General features: G+C 44.2%; 1 protein-coding gene across 6 annotated transcripts in view; it reads right to left on the bottom strand.

Moving 5' to 3' along the window:
• The window catches only part of KMT2A (lysine methyltransferase 2A), a 78,520-nt gene that overhangs the window by 13,421 nt on the left and 47,553 nt on the right, over positions 1 to 17,546 (bottom strand). For 3 of the 6 annotated variants that reach the window (XM_047694054.1, XM_047694053.1, XM_047694056.1), the window contains 16 exons: positions 17,017 to 17,139; positions 16,418 to 16,602; positions 14,972 to 15,145; positions 13,925 to 14,035; positions 13,544 to 13,617; positions 12,744 to 12,937; positions 12,314 to 12,420; positions 11,059 to 11,196; positions 9,865 to 10,023; positions 9,499 to 9,616; positions 9,314 to 9,392; positions 8,124 to 8,284; positions 7,743 to 7,925; positions 3,291 to 7,533; positions 2,090 to 2,170; positions 1,204 to 1,262 (listed from right to left, as the gene is read on the bottom strand). In XM_047694054.1, coding sequence (XP_047550010.1) covers positions 1,204 to 1,262; positions 2,090 to 2,170; positions 3,291 to 7,533; positions 7,743 to 7,925; positions 8,124 to 8,284; positions 9,314 to 9,392; positions 9,499 to 9,616; positions 9,865 to 10,023; positions 11,059 to 11,196; positions 12,314 to 12,420; positions 12,744 to 12,937; positions 13,544 to 13,617; positions 13,925 to 14,035; positions 14,972 to 15,145; positions 16,418 to 16,602; positions 17,017 to 17,139 — 6,189 coding nt within the window. The remainder of the gene's footprint in view (positions 1 to 1,203; positions 1,263 to 2,089; positions 2,171 to 3,290; positions 7,534 to 7,742; positions 7,926 to 8,123; positions 8,285 to 9,313; positions 9,393 to 9,498; positions 9,617 to 9,864; positions 10,024 to 11,058; positions 11,197 to 12,313; positions 12,421 to 12,743; positions 12,938 to 13,543; positions 13,618 to 13,924; positions 14,036 to 14,971; positions 15,146 to 16,417; positions 16,603 to 17,016; positions 17,140 to 17,546) is intronic. The other 3 variants (XM_047694055.1, XM_047694057.1, XM_047694059.1) reach the window with 2 other exon arrangements.

The following is a 17,546-nucleotide window of genomic DNA, read 5'->3' as shown; positions in this document are numbered from 1 at the left end:
TTTAAGAAAAAGAAACAAAACACGAACCAAAACTGAGGCTCAAAGCCGTGGAACAACTTGCCCTGGGTCACAGCTAGAAAGTGACTAAAACTAGATTTTTTTTTTTTTTTTTTTTTTTTTTTTTTTACCTGAAGTCATGCTGTCTCTGTGGTAGTTTCTAGTATGACAATTTGATAGTTTTTCAATAAGCAATTGCCCTCAGTAAGGTCAAAGGTAAAAAATAATGATTAACACGAATGAAGCACTGTACATGAGGCACTTTTCTAGGAACTTCCTGTAAATTAAAGCAGATAAACCTCACAAGGACCAGTGAGTGAGGTGTTACTATCGCATACACTTCAAAGTGTACATGAAGGTGTGAAAGCCGAGGCAGAGAGATGGTAAATTAATTAGCCCAAGTTCATACAACTGTATGTTCTGACAGAAAGAGGCACCTCAGTCCTCCTGAGGAATCAGCCAATCAGCAGAAGATGATTATATCCCAAATGTTACTCCTGAGCATTTTCTCCACCTGCTTCTCTTCTGGGAACTTGATGGAAGTTACCTCTTCAAGGTAACTTGATGGAAACGGGCGAAACCTATATCCAGATCTCTCTAATCTTGAAGTGGCCAGTTCTTTACTGATCATGTTCAGTAGTCAGATAGAAAGTGCTATGGAGGGCGCCTGGGTGGCTCAGTGGGTTAAGCCGCTGCCTTCGGCTCAGGTCATGATCTCAGGGTCCTGGGATCGAGTCCCACATCGGGCTCTCTGCTCAGCAAGAAGCCTGCTTCCCTCTCTCTCTCTGCCTGCCTCTCCATCTACTTGTGATCTCTCTCTGTCAAATAAATAAATAAAATCTTAAAAAAAAAAAAAAAAAAAAGAAAAAAGAAAGTGCTAAGGAGGGGTGTCTGGGGTTGTGACCAGATACGTGGTTTTCTTCAGTGACAACTAAGGGATGAGATCAGGTAACCACTAGCTATGAAGACCACACTGATGTTAAAGCAAGCAGAGCAGAACAACTGACAGATGTCATAGACTATACAGTGGAAGGGTGCAAGACCAGGGAATAGATGCCCTGAGGGTTAGTCTACACCTCTGGCCAATCACTTAACTTCTTTGGAGCTTAAATTTTTTAATTTAGAATATTCGTAGATAATGTAGGTCATTTTTATAGTACTTTTGACTTTAAAATTCTAATGCTAACCTGTTACCCACCCACATACCTGTACTTTCTTGCTCATTTGCTGGATTTTGTGTTGCGTGAATCTCAGGAAGAACTTGCCTAAATGAGAAGAAAACCCAATGTAAGATGTAACATCAGCTACTATTCAATTCAAACATGGAAACTGTCCACAGTCGGCCACAGCACCGTCGGTTACACAGAACTACCAGAAACAGACCATAGGATGTCTTGAGTATAACCTGTTGGATAAACACCACCCTACTGTATGATATGTAACATAAAATGCTCTTCTATGAGATTCTTTCCTAAATATTGGCATTAAGTTTGGGCTTTGGAGTTTGTAGATTCTGTCCTTGAAATTTTTCTCATACCCTCCGTGTTAGAAAAAATTAAAAGGACACTCGTTAGAAGCAGTTCTGGAGTTACTTAAGTAAATTAACTGATTTAACCAAAAGCAAAAGTAAGCTTAAGGAGCCAGTAAACCACCATCAATTTTCATTTTTGAAAATTAAATCTTAGAAACAACCCAAATGCATATCAATAAGGGGCTATTTAAATTAAAAAAAAAAAAAAAGTACAGAACAGTATGTATAGCATTACTCATTTTATATAAAAAAGGAATAGAAATATATATTCATATATACACTGTGTGTATCTGTATTTGTATAAAAATGAGTGAATGGATGAAAACAAATTATTAGCAGTGGTTGTTACTAGGGAACAGAAGGGGAGGAGGGTAGGCAGGATGAACAGAACCATTTATTATTTAAGTAATTATGCATTAAAAAAGTTACAAGTATGTATTACTTCCATTAAAAAAAAAACAACTCTGGCAACAAGAACAATGCAAATAAGAAAGAATTATGTTTTAAATGAGGTGGACAGAACTGAGGGCTTAACCTTAGAGAAACGATCTTTCTATTTACCCTGTGGGCTGCCCGCAGTCCTTCTGTGATGACTGTTCCACCTTAGCTGTGTCCTGCGGCTCAGCCTCTGCTCCCTGAGACCTGGAAGAAAATCATTGCATCTTTTCAAGAAAAACCATCAGTGACTACGTACTAAAGGTGGAGGTCAGAAAAAAAAAAAAAGAAGAAAAAAAAAAAAGACTCTAGACTCTATCAGGATCCGATAAAATTTACTAGTTGGGAAAACTAATCTATGCTGAACAGGTTAGCGGGTGATTACCCTGAGGGCATTCTGTCGAAGAGAAGGCACAAGGAGCCTTCTGGAACACTAGGGATGTTTTATCTCCTGATCTTGATGGGGCTACATGGGTGCATACGTATGTAAAACTTCACTTGTGTATTCCAGGCATGTTACACCCCAACACTAATTAAAAAGAACTTCGTCAGGATCTATGACAGTTGGCTTTGCGCTCCAGACAGGAATAATCATTGTCCCTCAGTATCCTAAGATTCAGAAAAAAAAAAAAAAAAAAAAAAAAAAAACAAACCCAAAGCAACATCAAAACCCCAAAAGCGACAAAGCCAAGACCATTGTTTTACATCAGAGCAAAGGGGGCCTGAGCTTCTGACTCTTGATTTCTGCTCAGGTCATGATCTCAGGGTTGTGAGATGGAGCCCCACGCTAGGCTCCGCTCTGGGCATGGAGCCTGCTTGGGATTCTCTCTCCCTCTGCCCCTTCCCACCCTCCACTAAAAAAAAAAAAAAAAAAAAAAAATCAGGGACGCCTGGGTGGCTCAGCTGGTTAAGCGGCTCAGGTCATGATCCCAGCGTCCTGGGATTGAGTCCCACATTGGACTCCTTGCTCAGCAGGGAGCCTGCTTCTCCCTCTGCCTCTGCCTGCCGCTCTGTCTGCCTGTGCTCGCTCTCTCTCTCTCTGACAAATAAGTAAAATCTTTAAAAAAAAAAAATCAGAGCAAAGAGTAATTAGAGATGTGGCTCTCTCCAAGAGACAAACTGCCCACGGAAGGAACTAAATTTTGCTCTATAAATCACCACTGTGAGGAGGAAAAAAAAAAAATCAAAGTCAAAACCCGGAACACCGCCGACTAATGCAACGTGGATGGAAGAGTGTCCTCCCCAGGAGACTGCCAGGCCAGCAGCCTGTTGTTCCGAGCAAAAACAACCCCACCTACCCAGGGTAGCTAGTATTTCAATCTCTCACCCTGTGACTGAGGTCAGGGACGTCGTGTTGGCTTCTTGGTCTGGAATGTGTGCTTCAGAAGAACTGGTCCGCAAATGGGTAACTTTGTGCTTCTTGCCATTCCCTTTGTCCAAAGGCAGCGGAAACCGTTTGATTTTTGGTTTGGTTTTAGTGGGAGCCGGCACTGAGGGGCTGGCTGACGGCTGTCCAGGGGACGGAGAGCCCCCGGGAGAGGCGGAGCTGGCTTGCAGAGCTGAGGATAGAGCCTTGTTCTGCTCCAGCCCCATGCTGTTGGGGGCATCTACTGTCTGGGTGAAGTTGGATCCCTGGGTCTCTGGTGCGGAATCAAGTTCACGCTGGGAAGGGAGAATCCCAGTCTTGCTGGCAAGAAGCTGGTTCACGTGCTGAAGCGGATAGTGTTCTTCCGCTTCCCCAGAAGGCGAAGCAGCTGTCATGCCCGCAGTCTGAGCAGAGGGGAGCACGCAGATGCCAGACGCCGCTGTCATTGTAGCAGCCGGAGCCTGTGAGGTGCCCAGTTGTGGAAACATTCCTGAACTCGGTGGCAAGGCCACGGGCTGCTCCTGCATCCCCAGGCTCTGCCGGCTAGCTTTGATCAGAAGGTTGCTTATTGAGCCGATATCCGGGGTACCAAGCAACCTGGGGTTGGCTAACGCGACATGTCCTGGAACGGACGCGCTACTTGTAGGGGTCGCTGTGGTTTGCATGGATACAACATTCAAGACGGAGGAACCGGTTGCCAGGCCAGACACAGGCCCCGCGGTGAGGTGGCCAGTATCCTGGCTTATTGTAGACGCGCCCGCCGCCGCGGCTGCTGTGCCGCCCACACTCTGTGGTAACAGGGGTGCCTGTTCAAAATACATGATGCCAGATTTAGACCTTTTTATGATGTTGGGGACAGTTCGGTGAGATGAAGTATTAAGTGACCCCAGCTCTAACAGGTTGGGGTGGTTTGGCAGCTGAGAGGGTGTGAAGTTAATCAGGGTCATGTTAGAGACCACATCGGAAGGGGCAATGGTTGAAGGGGTGCTAGAGGGAGCGAGTTTTTTATTCTTTCGGGTGTGTAGACGAGATATGGGTCTTTTCTTGAGTCCAGAGGATGGAGTGGCTACTGTGGTACTGAGGTCTGTCCTCTGGCTGGCTTCTGAAACCAAAAGTTGGGGATCTGGAGGAGGCTGAACCCCAATAAGTAGGCCTGAAGGAGGACTGCTGATGTTAGGTGGGAAACTACTTTGAGCAGCTGCAGGGAAGGAATGTAAGTGCTGGTGATGAGGCATGGGGAGCAATCCTTTGCTAGCAGGAGGGAACAGAGATGGAGAAGTTGGCAAGCTTGGATTTAGTCCCGTGGCTAGGGTGAGACCACTTCCCATGGGCCCCAAGACTGAAGTATTTGTCTCCATCACATTGGGTGTAGAGCTAACAGAAGAGGTCAACTGGATTTTTTGGGTCACTCCATTTGGAAGAGTTTGGAGAACATAAAGTGGCTGCATGTTCTGGTTAACCACAATGAGTTTCTCAGTGGCTGGTTTCAGGTGGGGTGGAGTGGTCTGGACAGCTGCATTAGAAATCTGAGATGGGCCAGGACTCTCGGTAGAATTGGGCACATATTTCTGGTTCTGGATAGGAACAGTAGGGGAAACAGGTACCTGAAGGCCGGGGGTGCTACTGTTTCTAGTTAAATCCTGATTGTTGCCATGACCTTGCTCCACTGAACCACAGGGAGGGCTGGAAATGTGGTCTGCGTCCATGTGTCCTTGGATAAAATGATCAGGAGTCATGTGGCCTTCGGGCGTGGGATCCACTCCTGGACTCAGCAGTGTTGAGTCGCCTTCGGAGGAAGCCACAGACTTCTCTGTGATGGTTACTCTCTTCTCTCCTGAGTCAGAGATCACAGCCAGTCTACTGGGATTCTGGCTGGGGACAGTGGGACTCCGGGTGGTCAGGACAGACAGGTCGGACGGCAGCTCCAGAGGCAGCTCAAACTGCTCCTCTGCTGAGATGGAGGAAGAGACGCTGCTGTCCACAGGCTCTGCTGTCGGCAACTGCTGGGAAAAGACCTCGAAAAGACCCATGTCCTTTTCTCGATTACTGTCAAGACCCAAACCTTCACCCAGATTCAGGAGTTCCGACGAAGAGGACTCTGGGCTCTCGCCCAAAGCCTGCATGGAGGGAGTGTTCTTCAGTACAAAGTCCATAATGTCCGAGGGCAGGATGTTCCCACAGTCGTCACTGTTGTTGTTATCCGAGTCCGACTTCAGGAGCTCAGTATTGTAGGTGTCCAGGAGGTTCTTGTCTGATGGGGTGCTTGTGTGGACCCGGCGGCTTGACTCCAGTGAGCTGAGCTGAGCCTCCAAGGAATCCTGTCCCTGGGTTTTAACTCTGCTTACGGAGTGGCAGTTATCCATCTTTGGCTCGTTTTTGTGGCCAACGGAACTCTTAATGACGTGTTCTTTCTCACTGGGATCTTCAGGTCGCTCGATCTTTAAGTTCTCTGTTCCGTTTTCTTTCCCATTTCTTTTCGGAATCTGGCTGCTTTTCCTCGTGGTGGCTGTGACGCTAGTATCGCTCTCTGTGCCGTCATCGACGCCATCCAGCTGGGAAATTTTGGGAAGGTCACACTGCTCCTCCTCCCGAAATAAATTATGGGATGCCAGCCGCTCATCTCCACCTGAGGAAATCACTGTTCTGGTGAAATTATAATAGTATAGGTCATCTTCATCGGAGGTGCTCAGGTCGTCAGCCCCATCCACCTGTCCTTCGGCTGATCTCTTGCCCCGCTTCTTCCCAGTGGAGCTGCTGTAGAATGGAATGTCTTCTTCACCGTAGGATCTCACTCCATACAGCGGGGTGAGCCCGAAGAACATGTTGGAGCGTGCCCGGGCACTGCGACGGGGGTATCTCCTCTTGAAAGCGCCGTCCTCCTGAGGTTTGGGACCGTCTGGAAGCATCAGGTTTCTGTCCTGTACCGGCAGATTCTGGTAGTTGTTACTCTGAGGATCCTGGGATGAGGTGTTATTGGGGCTTGGCTGGGCCAGTGGACCATCTCCTGGACTTTCAGAGCCTACAACTGGTTCTGTGGGAGAGGTGGACTCTACTTGCAAAGGGGACACGGGGCTCCCTTCCTTCAGTGTATTCTTGGACTGGCCCTCACTTTCCATTTTGAGAGGTGTCAGTGTCACTTTGACTGTGCGCTTCCGGGGTGTCTGTAATTCCTTGGCAGGTCCCTCTACTTGCATGGATGGAGCTTTGGGGACTCCCGGAATGGAGAGGCCTTTGTCTCCAACCTTATCAGAAGAAATGTTATTACATGGCCGTTGCCCCATAAACTCAGGAGTCAAAACGTCATCCACAAACTCCGGCTTTAGGGTTCCCTCTTCACCAGTTGTCACCTGACCCGGTTCCAAAAAAGATTTACTGGAATGCTTTTCTTTGAAAGTTTCTTTACAAGACTTTTTCCCTTTCTGTCTCCGGTCTCTGGAACTAGATCCCATGTGTTCGTTGATGATGGACGATCTGCTGCTCACTCCAGAGAGCTTCAAGGTTTTGACTCCCGCATCTTCATCGGGAGGGGGGTTTACCGATTGGTTAGAATCTATGTGTTGGTCCCGATCGTTCCTCTGCCCTCTCAGATGGAGTGGGGGGAAGGAGAGGGCCTCTTTAGAAGAATACGGCCCTGAAGAGAGTTCAGCAAAAGTGCTGATCTGGCTAGCGTTTAGTTCTCCAGGTGCTGTATTATGAACCTGTGGGGCCAGTTTGGGAATGCCGGGATAAGCCCCGGTATGTGCAGACCCCTCTGAGCTCTTGGAACTTGGCACTTTGGTCTTCTCTCCTTTCAAAGAGGAGCTCTTGGATCCCAGGTCTGAAGCGCTGGAATGCTTCACTTCAGAAGAGGAAGACCCATCCAAGTGGCTGGTTTTAGTGCCCACTGTAACTACTGTCCTTTGCAAATTTGAAGAGGTGGGAGTGTTTTGCCCTAAATTAGTATTTGAATTCAGTGGTCCTAAGACATGATCAACTGCTTTGGCACTTGACTCAAGATCTGTGGCAGTCCCGATGGTGGAGACTGAGGAAACACTATTCCTGGAGTAAGTACCCCCAGTTCTCATTGGAGACATTATCCGGAGTTTAGACCGCTGGGGTGACAAGGAAGAAGTGCTGTGACGCCTGGAGCCAATGCTTCGGAGTCCAGAGGAGAGTAAAGGGTCACCCACTGTGACTATTTCATGAGTGGTTGGGGTAGGACTTCCTGAACAAGAGAGAAAAAGTAATAAAGTCTATTACGGAGAGAAAGAATGTGTGGTGGCCCTTAATTTCAATGACTTGGCAGTGGCTTATAACTGAAAGCTGCAAATCAAGATTTTCAATGAGCAAAGCCACTAAGGCCTGGAAGAATGACAAGCTCATCTCTGAGCTGACCTTTTTGGGGCAAGTTAGTCAATGAGGTAAGTCCTTTACCTGCAGAAGGCAATGGCCGACAGCCAGGGGATCTCTGTGTTGGAGAATAACTAGGTGTTCGAATCCTAGGGACCTTTGAGATGACGTGATAAAAACAGGAGCCAGAGGTTTGCGAGTGAGGTCGGTCTGGTGAGGAAGGACTTATAATTTCAGCCGTGTTTTGACTTTCTTTAGATGAAATTTCTGTGGTAGGAAAGAAAAACTCTTACTTTAAAAAAAAAAAGGTCCAATTAAAGTATCAAATGAACCAATACAAAGCAAGCTGTTAGGTAAAGATCGAAATAGAAACAAATGAGATCCCCCAGAGAGACGACTTTCCCCACCTTCAGTCACAGTATTCTCCCAAATCTAATTCGAGTCCCACCTTGATTAAAGACTCACCTGCAAAAGATGTGGGACTGTGAGCGATGGTCCTGTTTTCATCATGCTCCACGGTGCTGTTGATATCCGGCTCCACCACCGGGGGGCGGCACTCCACGATCTTGCACGTATACACACAGCGCTTGCGAGCGTCCGTGGTGCTCCAGTAAACCCTGGAACACCTGGCAAACAGACCCACACAAATCCCTGTGAGTGACAGGACAGAAGCAGAGACGGACATCTGCCAAAGCCTCTTCTCATCCTGGCTCCCCTGGTCTCCTTGATTTACAGAATTTAGCTTTACATCACCGATTCTTATTATAGGTCCCCTTGGCTCAGATGTTCCAGGGTTTCTGAAGTTGTTGGTTTTTCCTAGCCTCTCAGAAAACAGCACCAAATCTTTTTTTATTGTAGCGTAAGCAGGAGACAAAAATAGTAAAATATCCTAAAAATGCAGAGAAAGGAAAATACTAACATCTACTGCAAGATATAGTTATTGGCCTTCAGGAAGGGACTGCCATCGCCCCCAAGGTGTACACAGAGAGGAAAAAGCAAACCTGAAGTGTCCCCTTTGGGAGAAAAGCCCCACAAGACAAGGGAAGTGTAATTGCTTCTGATCTGCTGGATGCTGACGGAGCCTGGTTTATACAAAGAACTGCCAGCTCGACATACAGACTGTGTTGCCGGAATCGGAATGCAAAATAAACTGGTGTAGAGATAGCAAAATGAGACTCCAAAATGGGAGAGACAAAAAGGGAGTTTTAAATTTACACTGTCAGCCCGCTAGAAGTTTAAGCCATTTGCTTCACGTAGGAGACAGGATAAATGTTCACTGGACAATATGATCATTATTGTGGGGGGGTTCTATTTTTAGCTTGAGGACGGAGGCCTGAGGTGTTTGATCCACTACAACAATCGGGACCTTTAAATCCAGATACGTGGAACTCAAGCGGAATCTTAAAAGAGACTGACCTTGTGTTTTTTTTTTTTTTTTTTTAATTTAGGTTTTATTTGGAAATGATTCTGAAAGTATGCCAATAATACATTCCTTTTATAACTAGATTTAGTGGACATAAAAGGATACTTTAGTCCCAATCTATAAAAAGTAGCAAAAAAGTAGTGAATTTTAGGTGGCGATTAAAAGCAGCTCTCCCTTCAACGAGCTGCCCCAGCTGTGGGGGCTGGTGTCTTGGCTCCATGCTGCTACTTACTGATATCCAATAGGAAAAAGCTTATCTTCACAGTCAGAGAGATCATTCAGAATTCCCAAGCAGTCAATTGTCATGGAGCCTGATCAAGGAAAGAAGAACGGGTGAGAGGAGGTAATGAGAAGGCTCACTTTATACCCCAAGACTAGGAAGTGTCCCAGCGACAGAGCCAGGGGCCCGCGTCATACCAATCATCATGTGGATGTTCTCCGGCTCCAAGCCATTGAGAAACTTTCTTCTCAAGCTGATTCCTTCAAAGTCCACAAACACTCTTCTAAAAACTTCAAATCCATTCTCAGGAACCACCTAAAACAAAACCCAGCTGTTAACGACAGCCTATTCCTTGACACATTCCACGTGATACTGACTGTCCCTTAGGGCAAGTGCAAAGCCTCTCAAAATCACCGTGCTGTCTCACAGGAGGACTGCCCTATTTCTCAGAAGGAGATTCCAGGAACACACAGTAGGAAGGTGAAACAAAGCTTACCATCTTGCTGTTTCCAGCCTATTTTCCCTGAGCTCCTATAGAATTCGAAAAGCAATGAAGCTCTTACCTCGCCTTTGATCAGATCCCGATGTCGCTGGCAATACACTTTCTTATCATCCAGGAAGACACAGTTCTTGGCGCGAGAGCACATGAAGTGATAGTTGCTGGTGCAGGATGTAAGGCAGCAGCCCACGGTGGCTCCTGGCTTTTGGCAGAACTCACATCGCTAACCATCCAGAGAAAACAGGCCTAAGTCAGACTTTCAAATGTTTTAAGCCACTTTCCTTCTCCTCTGTAGAACTACCCCATTCTGGGTTTCCTACAAGTCATTTTTTTTTACTGGTAATCAGCTGAATTACAGAGAACTAATATGAACCCTAAAGCCTCGTCTACAAATCCTCTCTCTCCCATTGTCCCTGGGGCCCTGTAACTATTAAATGTAAAGACTACACTTTGATTTAGAACTTAAACAAAAAGTTTTGTTTCTAGGATGCACGAATGATTTATAGAAGATAAAACTTTGAGGACTGATTCTAAAAACATCATCTTACTAGAAAGCTACTATATCCAAAAGAACTCAGTTCTAGAAAGATTATACCAGGCAGAAACACAAGGGTTCTCTAGTTACTAGACTTAACAGATTATTACAATTTATTTCACAATTCAAAGATCGCCTTCAGCGAGCCTGTATGTTACTACCTTATTCTGTCACAGTCACAGTCTGGGCTCCCCTCTCCACAGAAGACTTTTTGTTTGTGCTCGCCATACAAGCTACATGGGCTTTTTGTTTGCTTCTCTCTCGCTCTTTCTTTCTGATAATTCTTCATCTTCTCCCCTCTTTCAAAGTATAGCTTTTAAAATTTTACTCCTTCATGGCCTTTTCTGACGGCTTTCAGCACCTACTGATCATTTCCTTCATCATTTTCCTGTGAGTGTATTTATGTGGGTTTTTCCTATGGAACCACAGAGTGCTGATTCAACTGGGACCTCCAAGATCATTTTGTCTAAATCACTTAATAAAGTAACACCTTTCTTGCACATTTAAATTGTCTCCCAAACTAGGTAATACTCTGTCTTCTATTTCTTATGCACCAACCCCCAGAGGTCAGAGTAGCAATTTGCCTACAGTATACACCAGCATTTGTCGCTGGCTAACCATTCTGAAGGCAGTGTAAAACCTCAATGAAGTAGCATGAAGCCACAGAGAGAACATGTGGAAACTGAGGGGAATCTTTTCCGCAACATTTACACCAGGTCTTACCAGCTGCTTGCCCCTGATCACAGCCATGTGCACATTCTTTAGTGATCCATCATCGTCTTCAAACACTTCTGCTGACCACAAAGCGCAATTTACATGTGTCCACTCATTTTGGCCAATGTAAAGCAAACGGCCAGCATCCTATGAAATCAAGAGATTTCTTTTTTCTTTAAAGAATATAATGTCAAAGAAGGTTTTCTTTGGTATTAACTTTACCTCAGTCAAGATAACATCAATAATAATTCTTTAACTTGGGGATGTACACAAAAATCAAAACTCATTTCTCAATGTTTTTCTGTTTCCACCTCTCACCCTTCTAGAATCCATAAACGGGAAATATCTTATAAACATAGAGAATCAAAACACAAGCAGTATGTGTAAGTTTATGAAAGTGTGCACTGATTTCTTCAAAACCGTATTTCAAAGCCAGTCCTCTTAGTTTGCATTAAAAAACCTTTTTTGGGCGCCTGGGTGGCTCAGTGGGTTAAGCCTCTGCCTTCGGCTCCGGTCATGATCTCGGGGTCCTGGGATAAAGGCCCACTTTGGGCTCTCTCTGCTCAGCGGGGAGCCTCCTTCCCTCTCTCTCTCTGCCTGCCTCTCTGCCTACCTGTGATCTCTCTCTCTCTCTAATAAATAAATAAATAAAAATAAAAACCCTTTTTTATTATGCGCTTACTATGTGCCCCGTACTAAATAAAGCTTTATAAGCATTATTTCCTTTAATCCTCATAGATTTAACCCTCACAGAGCACAGAAATGAATCCAGGCAGCCGCCAGAACTGGAGATCTTAACCATTCTGCCTGCCTACGTTAAACACAAGTCTTTCATACACAAACTTATATATTTTACTGACTTTCACAAAATCTTTTTGAGAAATCTCCTGTAGAAATTACTAGACATTGACAGGTTAATTTAAGGCAACTCATCTTTTTTTTTTTTTCTTTCTTTTTTTAAATTTTAAGTGGTCTTCACGCCCAGTGTGGAGCCCAATGTGGGCTTAAACTCACCACCCAGAGATTAAGACCAGAGCTGGTATTAAGAGTTGGATGCTTAACCAACTGAGCCACCCAGGTGCCCCAATGCAAATCATCTTTTAAATCAACTAAATCAGTTATAGAAAAAAGACCACAAGTGCTATAAGCTAGGTGACAAACATTCATTAAATAAATGGTATCTAGTCATCAAATTAAGACACAAAGGACCGAACAGTTCACATAAGCATCTGCTACGTAGGACCCCGTTCGCCAAAGTACTTACATTAGCACTGTCATCACCATACGTCAAACACAATGCACATTGTCTATTATCTTCTATGCCTGGGGGTGGATTCAGTTCTGGACTATCTTCTCGACTCCTATCAGTACCTTGGAACCCAAAAGACATCCAGTTAAAAGCAGCAATACTAGGTCTGATTTCCAGGAAGAAAAAACCAATTTGGCTTAAATAGCCTGTGGCTTATAAAATAAACACCTTCAAAAACTGTTCAAAGTTATGCTATCTCACCATCTGTTGAGAGTATTTATGTCGATTTGTTACCAGGCCAAGCTAGGCAAAAATAATGATTTTATTACATTTAAGGATGGACCTGAAAATTTCTTTCCAACATGCAAGTATATTAAATTTACGTTCACAGAGTTAATCAGCTGCATCTAGAGAGAAATGGATAATGCCTCATTTGGTGCCTTACTCAGAATTGGTGGTGTAGGAGGATGGAGAGGAGTTGGAGAGTCTGGTTCCCCAGGCCCTTTAGGTTTGGGAGCTGGAATGATTTTCTTCATTAGCGGAGGCTGCTCAGTGTGGCTGTTTTCCTCTCGCTCCTGCCACTGAGCATAATTATGGTCAAGTGAAGGTGGAAGCACTGCGTTTGGTAACATCCCACTGCTGAAAATAATTGATTCAACAAGCATTTATTGAACTCCTACGATATACCCGGAACTATACAAAATAATCAAATTCTTGATATCATCAGGTCACAGCCCCAAGCATAAGCCATTCACAGAATATAAGGACCGGCCACAGAATCTGAAAACTGTTTAAATATACAGGACTTTATTATTTTAAGAAAACCATATTCTTGATATATGACTCGGTTAAACTTCCAGAAGCAAGTGATAACTTTCCCAAAGAATCAAAAGGATTTACTGGAATAAAAATTTAAGGTTAAATATGGAGAGTTAAGAGCAATAGTAAGCACAATTTGAACTGAGTAACACAGAGTCCAACTGTGACAAGTCTGAATACCGAGCTACACATAGAAGCACGTGTATTGTACATACGCCCCAAGTTAAGCCAAGCTGCAGAAAACATAATAAAAAGAGGGGTGATAGACTATAATAACCATTAAGTATTAGCTCTAAATCAGCACTGAAAAGGCATTTCAACAGACTAATTTTTAATTTTAAAACCTAGTCTACAGAAACCTTAATCTAGAACTCTGATTTCTAGCTGATGAGGTGGGAAAAAAAAAGTAATACTGAATTTACTTACTTGCTTGATACTTTATTTGGCTCCCAAAACCTAGACTTTTTGACACTGAACCATGGAAAAACACGTTCCATTTGCTACCAAAAAAGCAAACAAACAAACAAAATGTAAGCATGTGAACATTCATTTGGAAACCACAGAAAACCAACAACTTCACACCAGCTTCTAAGTCAATACGAGGATGATTTCAGGTCACCAAGGGAAAGATCCACCCACTCTGGTGACCTCACCAACTTCCTCCCAAAGTATCAGAGGAATGAGTTAAACCAAAAGATGTTTTACACATACAGCAAAACAAAATGGAGAAGAGAACAAATCCGTTCTGTTCGTGGAGTAATTACCCATAGATAAGCATTAAAAACACGAACTATTAATATCATTCACCCGAATAAAGAAGGACTTGACCATGCTGTTGGCTTTTTTAATCTCTGGCTGCCCTCCATCTGAATTAATGGCTGCTTGAATGATCTTCACGATATCATCACTGAACTCCAACTGTATATGAAAACAAAGTATTAATTATTCATAAAACAGTGTGTTCTCAAAACCACTTCCTCTTCCCTCCTAAATCACCCAGCCCAGAGAGCCAACAGAAAATGGACACCCTATTTTAATGCAGTGTAATGTCTCTTTAGCAGAGGTCTCCATAAGTCAGTTCACAATTAACTTGGGGCAGTCAAGAGAAGCCAGGCTAATAAGGCAAGCATGCAAATAAACTGGTTCTATCACAGTAAGTAACCCAAAGAGGGCCGTAACTTTTTATTTGGGTTAAAATAAACAAATGAATAGCAAATATGGACCATGAGATAACAGATAATCATTCCCATACATTCTTAAAACCATAACTTTAAAACATACCTTTTATAAATGAATATCTTATATAGAAAGATACAATATTTAGACGTGATTTTGAGAGGGGCAAACCAAGTAACTTCACATTAGCATCTTTCCATGACAGTTGTTTTTTTTTTTAAGATTTTTATTTATTTATTTATTTGAGATAAGAGAGCAGGAGCAGGGGTGCAGAGGGAGAGGGAGAAGCAGGGAGCCTAGCAGGGAGGTTAGAGGGAGCTTAGCAGGGAGCCTATTGTGGGGCTCGATCTAGGACCCTGGGATCATGACCCAAGCCGAAGGCAGACACTTAATCAAATGAGCCACCCAGGTGCCCCTCCATAAACAGTTTTAATAAAAAATAATATTCAGAGAACTCAGATGACAGCCAAATTAAAAAAACCTTTTGAGACACTACCTTCCCATCTTCTGAAACATGGAGCTAAAAGAACTCATATATTTTTAGGTATTTAAATCCACACGACATTTCTAAATATAATACAAACCATCTCTTGGTGCTTACTCCCAGCCTCGTCCCCCAAAGACCCAAAGGAGCTAAACTGGCATTTGAAATGTTGGTAGTCTGAGGTAGAGACCTACCACAGATGTGTAGTTCCCTTGGTCCATTTTCCTCTTGACTCCTTCCAGATCTAAGGGCTGCTGATCTTCCTGTTTGCTGACCTCAGTAAGCACTGGTGGGTCCGGTCCTTCTGGGGAGCTGCGGGAAGGTATACTCTCCTCTGTCTCAGGATTTAAGTCTGGAGGCTTGGCAGCCTGTTGCCAGGAAAGACAAGTTTCTTTTATCTAACACTGAAAATGAGGCATCGGTGAAAATTCTATTCAAATTAATAAAGATGGTACTGAATGATACATATTATAAAACTTGAAGAACATGAAAATAAGCACAGATTTCTTAAATAATAGAAAAAGGGCGTTAGAATGAGCCGGTTCTGTAATCATTTGACCATGTAAACTTAGAAGTTTGTAACTTCCAAATGGAGTATGAAGACATAGAAACTGTCCAGTTCCTTCTGAGGGAGACAGAGATGGCAAACTTTCCTATTGAAACAATGGAGCTCTATGAGGAGATAAAGCAGCAGCCTAGCTCTGAGTTTGAGTTATCTGTGTATTTTTTCCAACATTTTACCTTGTATTTCCAATGACTACTCCATAGATGTACAGTTTTCAACTTCAATGGACAAAAACTAGTGGTTTACAAATTCTGCCCTGAGGAGCCCTCAGGATTTCCCAGAGTGATAGTCCACGACTGTCAGAGTAGGCCACCACTCTCCCTCTCATCCAGATTACTCCAACTGCTTTCTGACCACCATTCCTGCCTCTAGCTTCCGTCCTCGCCAATCCTTCCTCCCTCTCCAGTCAGAATCTTTTTTTTTTTCCTAAAAAACAACTCTGATCAGGTTATTCTTCACTGAAGCCTTTCATTGCTGTCCCCCCAGAGCCCTCAGAGTATAAAATACACATTTCTTATTAGTAACAGCAAAGAAAATCCCCAGAGAAGGTCCTACTCTTGGTACTAAAGGTTTTCTTTCTTTCTTTCTTTCTTTCTTTTTTTTTAAAGATTTTATTTATTTATTTGACAGACACGGATCACAAGTAGGCAGTGAGGCAGACAGAAAGAGAGGAGGAAGCAGGTTCCCTGCTGAGGGGAGCCCGATGGGGGGCTCGATCCCAGGACCCCTGGGATCATGACCTGAGCCAAAGGCAGAGGTTTAACCCACTGAGCCACCTAGGCGCCCCAGATCTTTAAATTTATTTGACAGAAATCACAAGTAGGCCGGTGCGGGGGGAAGCATGCTCCCCACCGAGCAGAGAGCCCAATGCGGGGCTTGATCCCAGGACCCCAAGATCATGACCTGAGCCGGAGGCAGAGGTTTAAGCCACTGAGCCACCCAGGCACCCCCCCTAAAGATTTTCTTAATGGTTGAAAGCCAAAGCAAGTAAGTCTATAAAACTAAATGAAGAATGGAGCAAACGAACACTCCCTCGCTGGGTGAAGCCGCCCAAGAATGAACTCCCAGGGCCGACCTGTCGGTAGCGAAGCAAGTGGCTGGTGGTCCGAGAGTTGAGCAGAGCTGTCAGAACCTGCTTCAGAGAGATCTGCAGCTCCTTCTCCAGGGCCAGCCGCCACTCTGCAGGGTGCCGCTCGGTGCAGTTCACACAGGTGTAGGCCACACTTTCTGGCAGGTTAGACAGAATCTCATACATCTCATCTAGAAAAACAAAAAACCACAATGCTGAGGGGCTCTGAAGAGTGGCAGAGAGGGAGAAGAGGACACTACTCCCCTGAACTTAATACAAAGCTGTACCCTGAGGACGGCAGCAGGACTCTTAACGTCCCCTAGGAACCCAGCACATATTGATCTCTGAAGGGACACTATTAACGCTAACCCAGGATTTGGTTACTGGAGAACCAACAGGTTAAGGTACCCACAAAAAAGAGCAAATACATACTTTAAAGGGATACATTCATGATAAATGAGCACAACTTGACAAGAAGGTGCTTATAGAGGCGGAAATTTCAGAAGACTTCAAGCAACAACACGGCCATAACTTTACGTTTACAAATTACTTTGGGGGCTATAAATGTACCAAGCAAGAAAAAACTGTAATAAAAAGACTCCAACCTTCTGTACCTGAAAGATTCTCACATTTGGAATGGACCCAGCGATCACACTTTCCACACTGCATCATCTTACTCTCATAGTCATCGTCATCATAACACTTATCACAGAGAGGGCAGAAGTTCCCTGAAAGCAAAGCACACTTTTCAGCAGCGCTCTGGCTTACACACCAGTGCCTCCCAGGCCCTAGCTCCGTGTGCCAGCTCTCCTCGGCAGCTGCTCACAGGTGCCAGCGGGGACCTACTATGCAACGCTCACACATCTGTCAAGTGTTCAGGTTTTCCTGAGCTCTTAGAACATGCCACTGATTTTATCGAGACTCATTTTTTGAAGGTCACGAGGTAGAGTTTACAAAGAACACAGGAGAAAAAGAATGAGAGAATGTTCTCTCTTACATATTCCAAAGGAAGGTTTGTATCTTTAAAAAGAGGTGACGAGGCAGGATTAAAAAAGAAGTTAATTCACACTCTCTCCTTATTCTTAGTGGTTTAAGTTAGAGCTCAGAGCAGCAGTTCCTAAAATTCAACACAAAT

Source organism: Lutra lutra, chromosome 10 (assembly GCF_902655055.1).
Source record: "Lutra lutra chromosome 10, mLutLut1.2, whole genome shotgun sequence".
NCBI lineage: Eukaryota > Metazoa > Chordata > Mammalia > Carnivora > Mustelidae > Lutra > Lutra lutra.
This window is presented reverse-complemented; position numbering and strand designations above follow the sequence as displayed.